This window comes from Crassostrea angulata, chromosome 8, assembly GCF_025612915.1.
Source record: "Crassostrea angulata isolate pt1a10 chromosome 8, ASM2561291v2, whole genome shotgun sequence".
NCBI lineage: Eukaryota > Metazoa > Mollusca > Bivalvia > Ostreida > Ostreidae > Magallana > Magallana angulata.
Window position 1 is genome coordinate 23,601,933 of NC_069118.1, and position 22,150 is coordinate 23,624,082.

Here is a 22,150-nt window from a genome sequence, read left to right on the forward strand (position 1 = left end):
TACCATCAATATGATCAACAAGATGTATTCTAATCCAATCAACGTTGGATATATTAGTGAGGGGTGAGTGCACAGAGTGCATTTCAGCAACCATTAGTAGGTCCAGTGTCTACAGGCCAACTTTCCTGAAGACAGGTACAGTGCTACATGGTCAAAGTGCCCCCAGAGGATTCAACCAACATTACAGTGGTATCCCTGCACCATATAGAACACCATATTCAGCTCAATACACTCCACAAAGTGCATTTCTAAATCCATGGGGGTAACGCCAGGTGTTTCAATGGGACCAGAAAATAACAAAAATATGTTAGTTGGAAGTTCTTCAATGACACAGGGAGGATATTTACCGTCAAATGCCTATGGAGTGATGCCAACTGGATATACCGTTTCAAGGGCCACTGGAACAAGTTACACTGGTACATTTTCCCAGGCACAGGGTGGTTCGACTGGTTCCATACCATCAAGTGTTTAGGGGTTAATGATGCCATACCAACCAAATCAAGTCTAAGTGGATTTCCTTCCCAGGCACCAAGCAATTTCCAGTCATCGGTTTCTCAGGCATCAGTACTACCGACTACCAGTGTACCCATACCACAAAGCGGCAATATACCATCCAATGGTCAGGGTACAATTGTCAACATAGTACCATCTACTACCAAAGTACACATACCACAGGGTGATTATGTACCGTTTAATGGTCAGGATACAAATGACAATATTGTACTATCTACCAACGGCGTACCAATACCACAGAGCATCTATATACCGATGAGTAGTCATAGTACGAATCTTAACATGGTACCAACTGCATATACCAACAGTACTCCTATACCACAGGGCGGTTACTTACCGATTAGTGGTCAGGATACAGTTGTCAATAATGAACCACTTACAAACATTACATCCATGCCACAGGGTGGTTACGTACCAATAAGTGGTCAAGATACAAATATCAACATTGTAACACTTACCAACATTGCACCTGTACCACATGGCGGTGTCATACCATTAAGTAGTCAAGGTAAAAACTCACACTGGTAACAGCCACTACACCACAAGCGGGTTACATTCCATGTACTGGTCAAGGTGTTGATCTCAAGGTTATGTCACAAACATTATACCCACCAGTTCAATCAACACAGAACTCAGATGCGTCCAACCAGTATGTGCCATGTACACCAAATCAGGCTATGCTAAACAGCACTAAACAACAGGTACTGACACACAATCATATTCAACCACCACCAGGTTTCCAACAACTGCAGCCACAACAAGCTTCACAAACATCCAGCCAGTTTCTTCAATGCACACAACAGCAGACTGTACAATACGATCAACAGGTTAACATGCAACCATTGGGAATAAAACCTACACAGCAGGTTAACTCTCAACCAATAACAATACAAGATCAGCTCACACAACAGATAAATGCTCCAACATTGCCATCTCGGAATCAGCAGACACGAAAGATTTACACTTAAACACTGCAGACCCAAATCAACATGAAACAGCCGCAGCAACACGATTCTCAGTCACAACTTGATCAGATTATTTCTCCACCACAGCATTACACAATGCAGCAAAGCAGGCCAAATGTATACCTTGTTGGTCAAGTACATCAACAAACTCAAATGCAAGATGTACCATGTCAAATATTGCAAGATGTACCATGCCAAAATACAGGTATGGCACCAGCTCTGATGCAGGATCTGATCAGGCTTAACATATAATGTCAGTCCGACTCTGTTACATGGCAATAAGATACCTCCCCCTGGAGCAGGTTTGACAGTTACGGGTAGCATTCAGTATCAAGTCAATCCGGCAAAGTTGCAAGGTGGTTATGAACCACTAATGGCTTCAGCCAGTATTGAATCTATTCCTAGTAATGTGAATTACTCTTTGGAGTAATTCTTTGGTCACAGACATGCAGACCATCACAAAGGGAATGGAAGCAATTGATCTTGAGCAGAATCATCTGAAATATGACTTCTAGTGAGAAATAACTGTAAATTTGTTAATAACTTATTATGATTCATTAAGCAGAATGTTACATGTATCAAGACATTTGCAGCTGCTGAAAATTTTTTGTTATTGACAAACCAGTATGAACAACAATTAAATGCTATACAGTTGTAAAAGTAACTCAAATACTGCCTGACTATCACTAATTTAGTAGACATGTGTTTCAAAGCCAGTTTTCGTATTAGAACTTGTAATCATTAGTTATGTAATATTTGCTAGTAGTTTTCTTAGATTAGTATTTATAAACAAAATACCGGTACAATATGCATTTGTTTCAATAGTTAAGATACACGTCATGTTTTGAACATGTTAGTAGAATGTTATATGTTCGTCATTTGCACTGCTGAAGTTCAATATACCTAAATTATCATATTATTTCATTTGATGAAGAAGTGGATCAAGATCAAGATCAAGATCATGTCACATTTATAGTTTATCATTAACAGTATACTTTGTCATGCAGCATTTTATAGTTAACAATCCCCGTCTGTGTTTTCATATTTTTGGTACTTCCTATTGATACATTGTGTCGTTGTAAGAAGCATTCCTTTTCATGTAGAATTATAGTGTGTTTTCATATCTATTATACAAGAAATAATTTGTTAGTCAAGAAAGTCAAGACATGTGCTTCAAAGCCAGTTTTCGTATTAGAACTTGTAATCATTAGTTATGTAGTATTTGCTAGTAGTTTTCTTAGATTAGTATTTATAAACAAAATACCGGTACATTATGCATTTGTTTCAATAGTTAAGATACACGTCATATTTTGAACATGTTAGTAGAATGTTATATGTTCGTCATTTGCACTGCTGAAGTTCAATATACCTAAATTATCATATTATTGGTATGTTATTCATGTACCTATTATTTCATTTGATGAAGAAGTGGATCAAGATCAAGATCAAAATCATGTCACATTTATAGTTTATCATTAACAGTATACTTTGTCATGTAGCATTTTATAGTTAACATTCTCCGTCTGTGTTTTCATATTTTTGGTACTTCCTATTGTTACATTGTGTCGTTGAAAGAAGCATTCCTTTTCATGTAGAATTATAGTGTGTTTTCATATTTATTATACAAGAAATAATTTGTTAGTCAAGAAAGGGTGATTGTCATAATTAGATTTAATCCAGTTTGTGCTTTCAATTGAACAATTGGTATTTGATAGCTCTCCGTTACTGTTGAGTTAGTCAATCTACCGGTATATATAGGAAACATCAGCTACTGCTTCAACATCCTTAAAAGCTTGTATAGACATACATACAAACATTTGCAGATTCCGACATAATGCAACAGAAGACCATTTCCAAGTTACAGAATGGTCCGCTAGATCAACAGGACTTTTCCAAAGTTCATGACGGAGCAGAATGTTCTGCGGATCATGAGACGGCGGACTAAGAATGCTGCATCTTAAACTCAGCTGTAGATTTTACCATATGGATCAAAGCCTTTTTCCACATAGGCCCACATTAGTTCTTGTTTATCTTGGTACATACCTACCTTCACTTCACCAGAATTAAGCTGCATTTGGACAATAATTTGTTGGTATATAATTGTACATACCGTGCAAGTGTTTGTTAGTGGACTCTGATCAGTCCATTACATAGAGGCCTTATCTTGCTCAGCATTGTCATTACCCTAACTGTGAAAGGAGGGGTGGATCACCTTCAGCACCAGCACATCCTCAAGATGAACAGCATTGTCTGTACCCTAACTGTGAAAGGTGGGGAGGATCACCTTCAGCACCAGCACATCCTCAAGATATTTAGAAATATACGTCCCGTTTACTTAATTGGGAGACTGCATGCGATGAGCCAACTCCAGTACTCAAAATCCAAATCTTTGATAATAGGTGCCTTCGGACGCTGATGTCCACAGTGCCATCACATTGTAATGGTCCTGCTAAATGTAGGGCTAGATATTGTTCTGCCCAATTCAAGTGGGATTTGTACTTAATCTCGTTGTATTTTCATATGGTAGTTTTCTTAAATAATTCCTCCAAAACTCGTTTAGAGAAATTCTAGCATATTTTTCAGTATCATGTATTGTCAACCTTTTAAAAAAAGATATTACCTACTGTAGTATACATTCATTTTTTTATTATAAAACGGGGAGGAGTGTAGTGTACACGCATTGTATTATTGTATGTATATTGTTATGCATAACCTCTGACCCTGGTCCATCCCAACCTTATCTGGTCCAACCTACTGGAGCTCCAGTTCCGATTCTGCTGTCTACCATACTACACCTGTTTACCTTTATCTGCTACAGAAGAACAAATATTGTTACAAAACCAACCCTACACATCAGATAGAGAAATACTAGATGAACCGGTGCTTGCTGCCACAATACAGACTGGGTATAGAAACCTACGTAGTGTTATCTGTGTAAATGAAGACATGATATGGACGTGTGGAGTGGCCACCGATATCAAATGCTTCAATATTAAAGGGACAACACTTGACACAATCGTTACAAAATCAGGTGTTTGGCCTGATAATATAGCTGTAGACAATGTGGGGAATCTACTGTACTCAGATAGAGAAACAAGAACAGTGTATAAAGTAAGAGAAGCCAGACAGAAGAGTTAATCAGATTACAGGGATGGAAGCCCTTTAACCTGTGTGTGACCTCTACTGGTGATCTCCTGGTTACAATGTACAATGACGATGAAACTCAATCCAAAGTTGTCCGTTACTCAAGATCTTCAGAGAAACAAACAATTCAATTTGACGATGAAGGTAAACCTTTGTACTCGGGGAATAGTTATATTAAATACATCACAGAGAACACAAACCATGACATCTGTGTAGCTGACTTTAAGGCTGGTGCAATAGTAATGGTTAATCAGAGCGGGAAACTCAGATGGAATTACAAAAGGATCCAACTGGTTTATGTGTAGACAATAATGACAATCTGTTTGTGTGTGAGTTGTTAAGGGGCAATATAAAGAAATTCAAATATTTAAAGTAGACGTCATTAAATATAACAATGTGATTTTCATCAAACAAAAGTGGACTTTTCCTGTGCATATTGAATTTCATTCTTTAAACTTTACCTTATTTATACACTGATGAATTCACAAAGTGTATTCATTTATAACTTTAATAAGCAATAAGAAATTCTCTTATCTTATTCCATTACTATTATTTGGAGAGAGGGCGTTTAAGCATTGTTTGCATATTATATACAGCTTTTGTACCTTATTAAGTAAACTAACAAGCGGTGTGTCAGTTACTCAATTATCAGGACAGAAATAGATTTTATAGACATGTTACTCAGTCCTATACAATTTAACTCGCATATTTGTATCATTCAAGCGTTCGATGCTTATATTCATATTGATGTTTTATTTTTAGTAAGAATTTCAGTATCGTCGCTTTTTAGTCATTATATAAGCATGTATATGCATGTAACCTTCTTGTCAAGAATATGAAACATACACGGAACAGCCACATTAACATGTTATTCTGTTCGCTTTTGTGACTAAAAATATGTAGCGCCAGATGATTTGTCGATAAAATTCTATCATTTACAAATGGATTTGATTTAACAATTATTTTTCATAAGTACATATCAAATGGTTTAGTATGTTTGAACGTTTTTTTAAAGCTGCTTGGTCCGATTTCCCATAATCAATAATTTTCCATACAAACAAATATTTTAAAAAAGTTATATATACTTTAATCTAATTACACCAGTAAAATCGATCTCTTTCCAAACTTAGAAATATTCAAAGTAAATAAAAATAAGAGAACACAAAAACCCTAAAACTCAAATGCATCATGGGTATGTTTAGGAAAAAGAACCATTTGGTTACATGTCCCTATTACTGGGTTTATTCACCCAGCATATTATGCGTGGATTGTGAACAAAAAAACTTAAGAAATTGTTTTGAAAATGTATATAGAACTATCTTTGATTTGCCAAAACATTTCTGAAATCTGTTTTTCCTTTATTTATAATGAATGTCTAAGTCAAAATATAATCATACCCGCCCCGACATCAGGAGCAAATCTTAATAAGGGGCAAAATGACGCGGTACCCTTGTATGCAAGGAGATTTACTATGGTTTGATTGACTGTTGAAACTACTGCAATAACTTTTATCATACAGATACCCAGCAAAACTACAGTAACTGTTTCAAAACGTACACGAAATTCGATTTGAAGTCGAACCAAACATCTTTAATCTTTTAATAATTATATATTCATATATGATGTTTATATTTGTGCTTTTGCTAAAAGGCTATGTGTATTCATTGGAGATTCAACGTCGCAGAATTCCAATGCAAACATAGGGGGGGGGGGGTACGCTGAATATAAATATATGTACCTATATTTATGTACATACATGTATATGTGACACTTATTTGCAGCACCTGTTTAACTGTATCAACTTGTTATAGGAAAACACTTGCTGTACTCCAACTCTTGTATATCTTTACAGAATGTAGAGACAAAATGAACACGTATTTATATAATATTTACATTTTGCAGTGTATTTTCTGTGATAACACTACGTATCGCTTTTGAACTAGACAGTCCAATAAATTCAAATGACGTACAAATAAAGGCGCAGGCGGGGTTCGCTTATTTATATTTAAATATTTAATCGTACAATTTCTGAAAATTATATTTACTATAAGTAATTTAAGAGATCATTCTTTGAATTTATGATGTGATAGTTTCGGTCGGGACATGATCAAATATATCACAAAGTCCTTCGGGCTTTATTGGATTTCATCACGCCCCGACCAAAATTATCATCTCATAATACTCAAAGAATGATTCCTTATTCCTTAATTATACTATAGGTATCATATCAACAATTATTTTGAAGAAAAAATCTAATTTGAAATCCTCCGACAGATCATATTGATGTAATGGAAGTGTTTTCTGTATTTCTTTACATATGAGATTTGATATCCCTCTCGCTAAGCATAATGATTGAGGGCAAACCCAAATGAAAAAAAAGTTAGACAGCTATGAAAAAACACTGGATCCGCGCATGGTGTCATGTTGTTATGTCTGATTTGGACGTGTACTCTCACATTCTAGCTCCACCTTTCACCCAACACAAACTACCCGTTATATGTGTATCACAGGATAAAGAAATACAATTACAGATACAGGCACATTATCGAAGTACTACTATATGTATGAGATACTACACGTTCCCGTTTCGTTTTCCTTATTTGGCAATGAATGGACTCCGAGTACATGTGTTACATTAAAAGTTTAAAATTGAAGATTTCTAAACTTATCCATAACAATCTCCAGGCAAACTAAATAATTGTTGGACAATAGAAGTGATTTGTTGGGCTAACTGTGCTGGAACCCCGCACGTTAGTGTGTGCGTGTGTGCGTGCGTGTGTGTGATATCGGGCTAGCTGTGATGGATTTCCGCACGTTAATGTCGATTTTGTGCACATAATTATAACGGACTGCCCGTGCTGGAATATCCGCACGTTATTAAGTTGTTCTCTCGGAACTCCGAGAATTGGTTTTCATTGGAATACCATGTACCGTTATTTTAATCAAGGTTAATACAACTTGTTGAACTTTTGTTTCGTTTTGGAGTTTTTATTAAGCGTAAACTTGAGCGAGTGTAACGAATTGAGCTTTCCCCTGAATTCACCATCTGGGATTTTAATAACTCTAATATTACAATTTACAGTTTACGTACAACACAAATAAAATACAAGATATGTTCGTGAAAGTTGGATAGTATTAGTAGAAAGCCGAGTGGCATGCTATCGGACTAACCACAACTTCACGGAAAATTCGCGATATAAACATTGCGTCTAAATTTCATTGGTGAAACATGTATATTGCATCCATATTTGATACATCGACGTAACTATTCTTTTAACCTTTTTGAAAACCTTTTTGGGGTGTTGATTTTTTTTCATAATGTATCATTGATGTATGGATACAACAGTTACTACCCTACCCGTTATGCGAATTCCAGATACAAATGTATTTTTTATCAACACCCCAATCGACTGATAAGAGAAAGAACAAACTTAAGGTAATAGTTGGTATTCTTGCCCTAACCATGTGGAGATATCGAAGGATTCTTTAGAAATTGTCATTTGCGTATTATGCAGCTTATACATTATGTGGTATATTATATTTATCAATTTGTCTGAAATGACAAACTGTTTTTCCATTCTTTCTCAAAACCAACGAAGAGACATAGAGTGACGACTTGATTTCTTCGGATTGTTCCAATAAAATTTGTCTGATTGCTATATAATCAGCACATAGCCTCTTTTGTCTGAATTCTGCTTGATTGTCGCAAAGTTTGGAATGAACTACTGCTCTGAGTCTGCGTAATATAACTTCTTTTTTTTACTGGAACTTTCTATAAATTATAACAAATACTGAGGTTTCCTTCTTTAAGTAGCTTTACAAGATATCATTCCTTTCAATCTTATAGTACTTAGTTTTTCGCCCAGATCTTAGCAACGAGGTCATATTGCGACTTAGCCACCATAGCTCTGTCTGTGCATATGTTTAGGGCTTCTGCAGGGATGTTACCTTTAACAATTTCAGGGATGTTGCCTGAAAGGTTGATATTGCTTTTTATGTTGTCTGTAATCGAAGGACGTTCAAATTCAAACCCCAAATGATCTTCTGTAGGCAGTACAATTGCCTATCGTTGCTTAACCAGTGATGAAAATGCTCTTACAAATATGAATTTTCCCAAGAGTTGATATCGAGAATCTTTCCTTTCTCTATCTCCGGGTTTTCTAGTGAGAAGTCGGATGTAATCGTAAAGGTGTTTGCTGTTTTACTGCGCGAGTGCTTCTTCCAGCTCTTTTGCGAGCTTGCTTATAACGGTGTTTTGTCTTCCACCTCCCTCTTCCCTCTGGTGTCCTGCTTGACTTTATTTGCTATATTATAGACTTCTGAAACTGATTGTTAAGATTACGATGTTTTACTGTCTAAAGTTTCTTTAAGTTTCTTTATTTCTCCTACAAAATAAATGTATTTTCATATTAAGTCTCTGAGGGCGCAACACTGACTTGCTCCCGTTGACGTTTTGTATGCAGAAGTAAAAATCTGTATGATCTGGTACCAGTCCCTTATCACCTTCCCTTTGGGGATCTCTGAGGGCCGAGAGACGATCTCCAACTTTCAACTGGAAACTTGTCTTTTTCACATTGTTTGGTGTAGTTTGCTATCATGGTGGTGTTGAAAGCTTATGTATTTTAAAAGAAAATATTATACCACTCTTTGCTTCCTAAGAGGACGTAGAGGTTGAACAATGTATCTTTTTGAATTTTTGAATCTTTCAAGATTGCTCCGCATCTCCACTCCGTAAAATGGTCAAATATGGTGTTAGACTCAAACTGTAAATCACTATTTTTTCATATTTCATGATTGTATTAGCTGGTTTGCTAAAGGGTATGTCATGATATGTGCAATATTTTGTAAATTTGCCTGATATTAAACATTTAACTTACGTTCATATCAAGGTTTTTAAAGGGGTAGATCCCCAACAATGGTAAACAATATTAAAACATAAAAAAGATTCAAAAGTTTTCAGAACTGGGCACAATGTACTATAACAACTCTCTGAACTTTTTATTTGTATATACATGTATAAAGGTTAAATGAAATGAGTATACATAATTAGATTTGACATCCTACACCTTAGCCGGGGTAATTTTTTTTTCCATTAAAGATGACTATGGAAAGCATGCAGTCTATGACACGTCAAATTCACAAAAATTGAGCTAAACATAGTTTCACAGTTTATGGTTTATTGACTGATAACATTAGTTGATGAACTGCAAACAATAGTTAACGATGTATTAACTAAAGTTTTCATCTGTAAAACTATATCAAATGGTTGTGAAATATAATAGTTTAAATACAAAAGATAAGCTAAGTTTATTTGTCTGCAATAAAGTTTACAATATATTTTGCTGATAAATATAGATTCACATCTGTAAACTATAATTTACATACGTTAACTATAGTTAAGAGTTGTTAATTGCAGTTTCACAATTGTGAATTTCAAAACTATATTTATCGGATAAAATATGTTTTGGAATAGCAAATGATTGTTTTCGGTGTTATTTAGAGTTTTAACGCGTTAACAAGGTGTACAGATGTGAAATAGATCAACGTCGTTGACTTTACATGTAGTTTTCTGTCCGTAAACTACAATGTATATATATATATATATATATAGTTTACAACCGCTAAACTTAGTTTATTGACAGTGAAACTATGATTAGCTCATAATTATATTTTTGTGAATTTGGTGTGCCATAGCAATCGTCCATACATTATCCCATGTATCGTAAATACTTTTAAATATATATTTTTATTCGACATAGTTTATTTTATCATCCTTTGATATATAACTTTCAGGTATATATCATTTGGTATATCAAACTAACTTAAAATGCTCAAACTATTTGCCGGAATGAAAATTTAATTTCAAAAACATTTTAAAATTCTAATCGATGCACTAAGATGTTACAATTACGTACTTTAACGGGTGAACAACACAGGTAACTGAAAAGAAAATAGTTTTATATTGGCCTTGGACTTGGATTTAAAATACAAACTTAATGGTGATAGATTTTATTTAACGCAAGTTATCGACCTTTTAAAACATGTCACAAATTTCGTCGTCATTTCTGAGAATAGAAACGGTCTATATATAGACAAAATCAATAGTGAAACAGATAGGCATACCCCAGAAATAATTACATATGTGACAAAGCAATCAGCGACTTAACACAAGGATATTTATTTTAAAAAAGGTTTATTTATACTCACCATACTTGACTAAATGCACCCTGTCCCACGGGACTCAAATTTTGGTACCGCTGAGGGACTTTCCAAATAGTCTTAAACGTATTAATTTCAACACTGTAAAAATCAGGCTTTGTATTTGTGGACGACATTTAGGACACTGGACGTTTGGGTTATTTCAATACTTTCACATCCAAACAATGCCTTTGTAATACATTGCTCTTTTACAACTTGCAAAATTAAATGTCTTCTTGCACAAATGTTTTTAAAAATAGACTACATGTACATGACAGAGGCATTTCCGTGCCGTTGATTAAATTTCTAACATTTAAAATTTGCACGATTTACATTCCGGACAGTATATATGATTCAAAATTCTTTCTTATGTAAAATTAGATCCATCCCCTCCAATATGGCCCTTACCCGCATATCATGATTTCTTTCTTACAAGAGAATCTTTCACACAAGTTACAGATTTTCTGGATGATTGGTTTTTGAAAAGACGATTTTCCGAAGATTTTTCTCTGTTTATTTCTATGTGAAAATTTGACATCCCATTGTTGCGCTACCCTACCCCCTGTGATCACTACCCGAATGAGGATGCTTTCACACAAGCTACAGCTGTTCTGGCTGATTGCTTTTGCAAAAAAGGTTTTTAAAGATTTTCCTATTCATGTATACTCATATGTAAGAATTTGACCCCCACCCCATCGTGGCCTCACCCTATCCCTGAGGATCATGATGTGAACAAACTTAAATCTACACTAGGAAATGATACTATCACCGGGGAAAATAAGGTGTTTCTATATATCCGGCGACAATAAGACTAAAATGCTCTAGATGTTAAAAAGCACTTTATTTGAACTTTAGGTCGGTATGGGTGATTTCTGGGAATCCAAAAACTACACCCGAACAATCCGAAACCTAATTCCCCTCTCTCGACAATGGTGTATAACACAATATAAATAAGAATTGAAAACAATAGAAATTAGCACTTAAGCACGAGTGACATATGTCATAGAGTAAACTTCAATATGAGTGAGTCAATTAAATCAAAGGTGAGGTGTAAGAGTTAATAAAGTAATTAAGCAATTATAACTGAAGTGAATTATTGTCTTGTACAAAGGGAAAGGTATATTTATGAATAGATAACAGTTACTCAAATTTCACTCCATGATAATACTACCACACAAAGATATTTTAAAGACCTTTCTTATTTTCCCAAAAAATTCTCTATTATATTCTAATGTAAAATTTTGATCCCCATGCATTAATATTGTGGCCCTACCCTACATGCATTCCTGGGGGACATGATTTGAACAAACATAAATCTACACTAACTGAGGACGCTTCCACGCAAGTTTTAGCTTTTCTAGAAGAAGAGTTTTGAAAAATATTCAACAAATCTGAATAATCCATTATTATTTTCCCTTGAAGGAGGACGTGTTACTTCAATTTAATAAACTTGAACTCCCTTCACCGAATGATACTTGTGCCAAGTTTGGTTAAAATTGGCTCAGTGTTTCTGAAGAAGAAATCAAGTGAAATTCGGTACAAATGACATGCCACAACGATTAATTCTAATGATACATCGTCTATATTTTAAAAAAAAATTAAAAATCGGACATTTCTACGAAGTTTCTTTACTCGAAGACAGTATTGTGAAGATATAACAAAACAATATATTTTTTCACAAAATCGATTATTAAAAGTAAATTCCACGCAATCAAACTTTTCTAATGAAATATTCATCTCAATTATGCCTTAGTATAGGCTAGGTTATACTAGATATATCATTTACAAATCAAACCATAAAATTTGTTATTATTTACCTGTGAAGCCTTTGGGATTAGAGTTCGTTCATTATACGTTACAATAATATACGCTGACATACTTCCTTACAGGAATGAATGATTTTTTAATGGACGATTCTAATTATCTGTGAAAGGATTGGACAAAAACAAAATGTTTATTTTTGACACATAGAGCAATATGGTTTTTATATTTAAATTTAGTTCTTTACATAATACAGTTTACATATACCTTCCATGGATCTATGTCATATGCATGTACTCCGGTACCATTTACCCAATTGCCCTAGCTATCATAAATTCAGTGCTAGTTAGGTGGAACGGAACACATGTCAATATTACTTTCACCGGCTTAGAATTTTCAAATTTCACAATATTTGACAAAAAAAAATTTCGTTTTTAAATTTTTGGAAAGGTACAAATTATAAAAGCCCCAGCGGGATTTGAACTCTTGACTTACATTCGTAGTTAACGTTCTAACCCATTGTGCTACGCTGTTTGGTAAAAACCCCTGTCACACCACGCCAAGGTAAACGCAGTAGAGTCTCCTACAGCGCCATAACAACGCAACGGCATCTTCGTCCGGTGCGGTGAGATCGCCTTGAGTATTTTAGAACGCCATGCGACGGCGCACTTTGAACATGCACAAAGTACGCGCCGTGGCTCTGTTTTCTGATAAACACGCCGTGGAAGCGTAGTGAGGTCGCCGTGACAGCGTCGTAAAGTCTCTAACAGCGCCAAGAGAACTCCGTTGTCGCGATCAAGGAACGCAGCTAATCGCAGTGTAGACGCAGTGATAAGTCAAATGCGCTCTCACGGAGACCTCACGGAGTCCATTGGGATCTCACTGCGTCTCTATCGCGCTCTCACTGCGCATCCACAGCGTTTTTCATTTGCCTACGTTCACACAGCGACCCCAAAGAGCTGTTGCTGCGTTCATCGCACTCTCGTGACGTCAGTGTTTATACCGCGCTCCCATGGCGTTTCTAGTGCGTTGTCATCAAAACCACGAAAACTCGAACAATGGCTGTTGTCCAATAGCAAGCGATGTAGTAATTATCAAACTGGATGTAGTTGACTATGTAAATGTACCGTTTGCTAATATTCCAAGACCTATCAATGGACGTAGATGGAATTCATGCCATTTGGTTCAGATGTTTGCACATCTTTTCTATATTTTCTAACAACTAATAACAGATCATTTTTGTAGATCTGACTACTAAGAGTTTTGTCCTAGTCCTTCACAAATTGTTTAGATGTACAATGTAGTTACGTTTCAATTAAAATGTACCTTTTCATTAAAACAAAACAAATTTTTAATCATGTATTTACATGTACTAGTTGTAAATTCTTGATTGTTCCCCACACAATTGTACAACTTAATATTAACCTACCAAGAAGTGAAGAAAGTCTTGTACACGCAGTCAGCGCGCAGAGCACGCCGTGGACGCGCGGTAAAAACTCCTAGCACTTCATGAGCACTCGGCGGAGACTCAGCAAGAGCGCAGTCAATCGCCAAGTAGAACTCTGTGGAAACGCAGTTACACACCGTGGGAGCTCCGCAAGAACGCCTCGGCTTGCCCCCCCCCCCCCCCACCCCCCTCCACTTTTTCTCGCAGCAATGCATTTTTTTAAATTTACAAATAAAAAATTGAAATATCATGGAATTGCCCCCCCCCCCCCCCCCCCCACACACACACTTTTTTTGGAGCAATGAATTTTTTTAAAATTTACATATAAAAAATTGAAATATCACTTTTTTTGGAGCATGTAAAAAATTGATATGAAAACAAGGAAATAAAGATTGAAATTGAAGTTTTATTGTTCGGTTTTGGTATGGAAAATTTTCATAATTTCCCGTCTTAATTAACAATCTCCTGCAATGGGAACGCTAGTCTGTGCTTGATAAATAAAATGTCACCTAAGAAACGAAAAAGCTGTTATAATAAACATACATGTAATTTTATAGATTTTGCATGTTTTTTACATATATCTCTTTAAAGTTTTAATAATTCTAAACATAATTTTGATTTTGATAGTCTATCAACTGCCCTGTTAAATAAAGATGTAAATGATCATGATCGGATATGATATTTTTGCTATATAAATTGATGGTACATGTGTAATATAATTCATTTAAGCAATTACCGTCCGGCACTGGGGCAGATTCAAAATCATATTCGGGAAAGTTTTGAAAAGTTTTACATTTCCGTTATGGTTTACATGTAAACCATTTTCACGGTATTCTTGTAACAGATCTAGAATTTCCAAATCTTTAAAACATTTAAACAATAAAATGTTTATTTTCTAGTGTTTCATGGGGGTATGAAGATAGATATATTGCATTTTTTTTTCTTATAGCTACTTAAATTAAGACTGACATTTAATTATAACAATGCATCTAAAAAGAGCTTTTAAAGTTAAAACGAATGCGTGCATGTACGCGATTACTCAATCGTGTAGATTTCTGGCTTGTCAGTTCAAAACTCTATTTTCTTAAGGAATAAAAATGAAACACTAAGAGCATATTAATAAAAAGCTATCTTTTGGCGGTACTGCTTAAAATAAATTTTTAATTTTAACATGCTTACTCATAGAAATATCACCTAGTGCTAAAGAAGATTGTTATATTTCAATCAAAAATATTGATAGGGGGAAGGAAGAGAAAGGGGGTCTAACCCCCGTACATCCCCTCTTGATCCGCCAATGGGGCTACAAACTGCCATACAACGGGCGATAGTGATGAAAGGGAAATAACTCTAATTTCTTTCTTTCATTGATTTTTTCATTTGATCAGGTGGTTACCAGAAAAAGATCAGCCATGTTTTGGGAACGCATACACTGATACAGACAGTTAGAAATTATGTAATTTCTCGCTAACAAGGTTTGTTATCTATAATTGCATTTTAACCAACACATAAGTTGCTAGCTACGGGAATTAAAACATTTAATTCCTACTTTAGAAAGTTTATAGCTACTTTCGTTTTGAATAATATAATGTTTAGTAAACTATAGTTTATCAAACGCAACTGTGTCAACTTGATTTATTTTAAACTAATGATTTATAATATGAGACAGTTGTGCTGAAAAGTGTTCCATATTTTGTATCAATGTTCGACTGAAAAAGAAAAAAAAAAGCAAAAAAGGGAAAGCGCAGGATTCGGCGATTTTTAACGATATCAATTTGTTGTATGTAGAGCCATTTAAAAAAGGCCTTGGACTTTAAGTAGGACATTACAGTAACTGTAAATATTTCTTGCGTCAAAACAAGTTTAACATGACGCCGGTTTCAAGTGAAATATAGCTCATAAGCCAGACAAATCTTGTTGATTTCAAAGAGCAATGGTTGAGTGGCCAACAATTAAATAGACAGGCCTACGTCACATCGCTGTTTGACACCAACTACCCATAGTCCAAGCTCTTGTTAAAATGGTTCTAAATGAGAAACAAATGGATAAAATCGACGACTCCTGTGTGGAAAGGGGTGTGGTAGATAAATTAAAAAACAATTCAAAAATTCGTTTTAACTAAATCAATTACTAGTATTTACTCTGACTACATATATGAAACTTTTTATCTTTATCAATGAACAATCTTAAGTCCTTAATTTTTTTTTTCATAGAACAACCATGGATCCTCATTCTAGTGCCCAGGATGTGCACCGATGTGACCTTTGTGAGACCATAGTACAGAGCTACTGTGACGTTTGTCATGTCAACCTTTGCACGTCATGTATCGGCAAACACATCTCAGATGAATATGACAAACATAAAATAGTTCCTTTCCAGAAACGAAGATCAACCCTTATTTATCCGAAATGTGAAACACATTCACGCAAAAATTGTAAATTCCAGTGCAAGGATTGCAACAATATGTTTGTTTGTTCTTCCTGCATGGCATCTAAACAGCACAAGGGACATAACTTCGTAGAAGTTACAGAAGTTTTCAAAGCTAAGAAAGATGATATTAAAAAAGATACAAAAGAATTAGAAAATCATATTTCCCCTACATATGAAGAAATTGCATTCGACTTAGAAAATCAGCTTGCCAACCTGGATGGGGGATATGATAAACTTACAACAACAATGTCCAAACAAGGAGAGCAATGGCACAGAGAAATTGACATCATTGTCAACAAAATGAAAACTGAAATCAGCGAGATAAAAGTCAAACACAAAGAACTTTTACAGAAACATTTGAATGATATCAAACAGATACAGTCTCTCATAAAGGAAACACTGCACAACTTAAGGAAAATTGAGGAGTCCACAGAAGTATCTCCTATCATTGAATACAGCTCTAAGATCAGAGAGTTTAGCAAGCTTCCACCCAAGGTTCAGGTATCGCTGCCAACATTCATTCCAAAAGCAATAGACCGTGAGAAGCTGTATAGTTGGTTTGGAGAGATCACCCCATTATCTACTGCTACAGAAGAAATTATATTTTCACAAAATCCACCCTACACATCAGATAGAGAACTACTAGATGAACCGGAGCTTGTTGCCACAATACAGACTGGGTATGAAAAACTACGTTGTGTAACCTGTGTAAATGAAAACAGAATATGGTTGAGTGGAGTTACCAAAGATATCATATGCTTAAATATCAAAGGTTTAACACTTCACACAATCCTTACAAAATCAGATTCTTGGCCCGATGATGTAGCTGTAGACAGTGATGGGAACCTTCTGTACCCAGATAGTTTAACAAGAACAGTGTATAAAGTAAAGAGTGGCCAGACAGAAGAGTTAATCAGATTACAGGGATGGAAGCCAATTGGCCTATGTGTAACCTCTACTGGTGATCTCCTGGTTACCATGTACAGTGATGATAAAACTCAATCCAAAGTTGTCCGTTACTCGGGATATACAGAGAAACAAACAATTCAATTTGATGATGAAGGTAAATCTTTGTACTCAGAGAATTGTTTAATAAAATACATCTCTGAGAACAGAAACCATGACATCTGTGTAGCTGACTGTGAGGCTGGTGCAGTAGTGGTGGTAAATCAGGACGGGAAACTCAGATGGAGATACTCCGGTCATCCATCAGTTACCAAGAACAAACCATTTAGACCTTGGGGTATCACAACGGACAGTCAGAGTCGTATCCTGACAGCAGATAAAGACAACCATTGTATTCACATTCTGGATCAGGATGGACAGTTTCCTCGTTACATTGATAACTGTGATCTGGAGGATCCATTTGGGTTATGTGTGGACAATAATGACAATTTATTTGTGTGTGAGCTTTACAAAAGAAATGTAAAGAAATTCAAATATTCAAAGTAGACATCATCAAATTTAAAAATGTGATTTTCATCAAACAAAAGTGGCCATTTCCTGTATATATTGAATTTCATTCTTTAAACTTTACCTTCCTAATATTGATGAAGTGATAAATTCTTTTTGTTTATAACATTAATAGGCTATTTTAATCAAAAATTATATTCTATAATCTTTTACCATTACTAGTATTTTGAGAAAGGGCATTTCAGCATTGTTTGCATGTAATATACAGCTATTGTACCTTATGAAAAAAAATTGACAAGCGGCGTGTCAGTTACTCAATTATCAGGACATAAGTAGATTTCAAAGACATGTTGCTCAGTCCTATACAAATTAACTAACATGTTTCTATCATTTAGGCATTCAGTGCTCATATTTATATTCATATTGATGTTTCTGTACTACGAATTTCTGTATTGTCGCTTTTTAGTCATTAAATATGCTTACATTCACTATCGTTCCGCCCATTTATTGAAGACCCAATCACTGAATCTGGTGCGTATGAATACGATATCCTTTTGGTATTTCGCGAAGACTCTACTCGCGACTGTAAACCGCTGATAAACATTTTATTGATTTTTAGATATTTGTTAACAGTTAGATGAATCCAATTTATTAATTAATTATCATACCAAAGGTTACATCCATCGGTTAACAGAATGGAAAATAAGATTGTGTAGTTAGATTGTATACCTTTGTGCACTATTTTGGTCAGCATACTTCGGCTGTTCCATCACCCTTCCGTTAATGGTGCATCACTCGTAGAATAAGGCTGAGATTTTGAAAAATAATTCATAATTGCGGGAAGGGGAAAAAGGTTTCAAAAAACCCTCAAAACTGCAACGGTGTGTGCAAACAAATTTTCATAACGCGCTAGCGCGCGTTGTTCATTTTGTATGCCCACTCCGTTGCAGCAGAGACATAAATAACATTTATGCTATTTATGTCTCTTGTTGCAGTTATGAGAAAAATAATTATTCAAAGCTTAAGTTACGTATTTGTCAAGAATATGAAACATACACGGAACAACCATATTAACATGTTATTAAGTTCGCTTTCGTGATTAAAGTATATATTTACATTTTCCAATGTCTTTGCCTGTGATAACACTACGTATCGATTTTGTACTATATAACCCATAATACAAATGACGCAAAATTGTGGCGCCAGCGGGGTTTGCTTATTTATATTTAAATATTTAATCGTGCAATGGCTTAAAATTAAATAAATATAAGTAATAAGGAATCATTCTTTGAATATTATGAGGAGATAATTTCGGTCGGGGCATGATCAAATCTATCACAAAGCCCTTCGGGCTTTATTGGATTTGATCACGCCCCGACCGAAATTATCACCTCATAATACTCAAAGAATGATTTGTTATTCCTTATGTAGTGCCAGACAGTTTGCGAGAAAATTCTTTCATCAACGAATGGATTTGATTTAACAATTATTTTCTATAAATACATATCAAACTGGTTAAGTAATTAAGTTTGAACGTTTCGTTTAAAGCTCTTGGTCCTATTTTACATAATCAATTATTTTCCATCGAAACAAATTGTCTTAAAAAAAATACACACTTTTATCTATTTACACCAGCACAATCGATCTCTTTCCAAAGTTAGATCTAGAAACTTTCATGGTAAATAAAAATACTGTCTTCATGAGAACACTAAAAAATCAATCCCAAATGCATCATGGGTATGTTAAGGAAAGGGAACCATTTGGTTTCATTTTCGTTTCATTTTCACTAAACCATGAATATTTTTTTTAAAGTGCGTTAATATCGACGATATCAACGCACTTTGAAAAAAAAAATTCAAAGTGCGCTGACCTGGTCCCAAAATTACCTCACTTTGAATTTTTTTTTTCAAAGTGCGTTGTAACACCCCACCCCACCCGCAAAAAATCCTGATTTTGACAAATATAAATGTTCACTATTTAGTATACTATCTGAGGTTGTTTTCATTTAAGTTACCCCTTTTATTGATGAATGGTTTTGAGAAGATTTTAGAATATATTCCTATTTATTTTTTAAGGGACTTAGACACGATTTAAGCTCAAAATCTAAAATTTTATTTTTAATTTTTAAATGTTTAGAAGGGTCAATATTGGTATTTTTAACGCCATGTTGATATTGCATTTTTGATTAAATTTCCAACAATCGAACGACGCTTACAGTTGATGCTTCTTATTCAAGCAGTGATGCTCTACCTATCTATACGTATATACATGTATTTACATCTTTCAGTGTCTTCGTCTGTGATAACACTAACACTCTTTGAATATTATGAGATGATAATGTAACGTACCGAGCTACTTGTACTGCCAGGGGAAGGGTTCATGCCTGGTCTTTTCCAGGGTTTTGGGTGTACACTAACAAAGTCTTATAATATAATAATTTTCTATTGATTGTCAAAAATGATTGGTATAGCCTAACTTTACTTAGATTAATAATCAACAAGTAATTTCAGGGAATCTAGAATATTTACAAACAAAACAAGGGTATAATAAATATATATAATTGACACTGTGTGTGATGTACTGGTGCTGCCTTGTTCAGGTCGGACAGTACACACCCACAGTGACAATCCACTGAGGTCAACCACTCAGCTAAAATGACTGACCATCCTCAGATTACCGCATATACTGTAGGCTGCCTTATTCGGGACGGACAGTATATGTGGTAGCCCTTCAACCACTGTGCACACTGTAGGCTGCCTTATTCAGGACGGACAGTGGGCACAACAGCCTGGACGACAGTCTGATCAGCCACTAGAGAAAGGAACCATGGCTAGCTTCTCCGAGGAAAGCCTACTGTGAAAGACTGACAAGCCAAAATGACTGCAATGCCTACAGTACTAAGAGGAAAACCTCTCTATGGCCTATCAAAAACACTTAACACCGTTACGAACGGGCAAGCTCTGTATTGACACAATACCTTTTATTAAACTTCACTAACTTCCTCCCTCTGCGGCTGATTTCCAACTAAGCAGCCGACAGCTGATTCACTGCCGAAATAATAACCTCATAAAACGAATGATAAAAAGAATGATTCCCAAATATTCCTTTAATATTTCTTTCTCAAGATTATTGAAGGTTTTTATTTTGAATTTTATTGGTCGACTTCCTTTCCCGTTCACGTGTTTGCTAGTAATATTTAGGATTGTTATCACACAAAGCATATTAGATACATGCATTAACCTATAGCGAACGGAGATACAAATAAAGTTAACTTCGTTTTTTAGTTTCAAAATTGCCATTTACTAGCTTCAAAGTCATCCACAGATTTTTGTTCATTTGTAATTAAGGTTTTACCCGAAATGTGTACCAGGGATTTGAGAAGCGTGTTAATTAATTTGAAAATGCTGTAGTCTGGTACCCGCCCCCGCCACTGCGTTTTCACTTCGTTTTGAAAACGCAGTGGCAGGGGTGGGTACCAGACTAAAAATGTCGATGAAGGATTTGAACCAGGTACTAACTGGAGGATGCGGAGTTGTCACTATATAAAACAAGCATTCTGAGAGTATTGCATAAGCAATACACGTCCCCTACCGGTTTGTGGAAATTGTGAAAACAATGCACTGTTATGCAGAATATCGAACCTGAACATTAAAAAATTGGAACATAAAAAATTAATTTTCTCGAAAATATGTCAACCACACGCTACAAAAGATCAAGATTATTTCATAACTTAATTGTAGACGGAATAAAGCTATTATAATAAGAAGTAGTCCGACATAGTGGCAGAGAGTAAAGATTGCCATTACACCTAAGATTATATGCATGTTCCGTTGGAAAGTTTGGTTGAATTAAGTCTAACAAGTACTGCGGTGCTAAACCATGAATTATTTTGTAGAATAGAATAAGCTTATGCTTATCCCTTCGAGATTGAAGGGTCTCCCAACCAAGTTCACTATATACATGGTATAAGATACTTATGGAAAAGTTAACTCTCAACCCCGTTATTATTCTGGCTGCTTCTATTTGTGCTTTTTCAAGCAATTCAGAGTTTTCTTTGGTGCAGTTGCCCCACACAACATCACCATACTCAAGTATAGGTCTGCTAAAAGCCATATACATTTCAACTAGTGTTTCTCTATCAATTGTATGCTTGAGCAATCACTATATATTCAACCTTTTGCACGCTTTTTCATAAATACCATTAATATGATTGGACCAACCACCATCAGACTGTAGATGCAAGCCTAAGTGTACATGACTTTTTTTTTTAATTGTTTATGAT

The 22,150-nt window shown here is 35.2% G+C and overlaps 1 protein-coding gene and 1 pseudogene across 1 annotated transcript in view; both read left to right on the top strand.

Moving 5' to 3' along the window:
* The window catches only part of LOC128158234 (uncharacterized), a 35,318-nt gene extending 17,273 nt beyond the window's left edge, over positions 1-18,045 (top strand). The window contains exons 2-3 of the mRNA XM_052820992.1: positions 15,414-15,500; positions 16,239-18,045. Of these exons, the coding sequence (XP_052676952.1) occupies positions 16,246-17,907 (1,662 nt within the window). The 5' untranslated portion in view covers positions 15,414-15,500; positions 16,239-16,245 and the 3' untranslated portion in view covers positions 17,908-18,045. The remainder of the gene's footprint in view (positions 1-15,413; positions 15,501-16,238) is intronic.
* LOC128158240 (uncharacterized) lies at positions 11-1,481 on the top strand (annotated as a pseudogene).
* Positions 18,046-22,150: the final 4,105 nt, after the last annotated feature.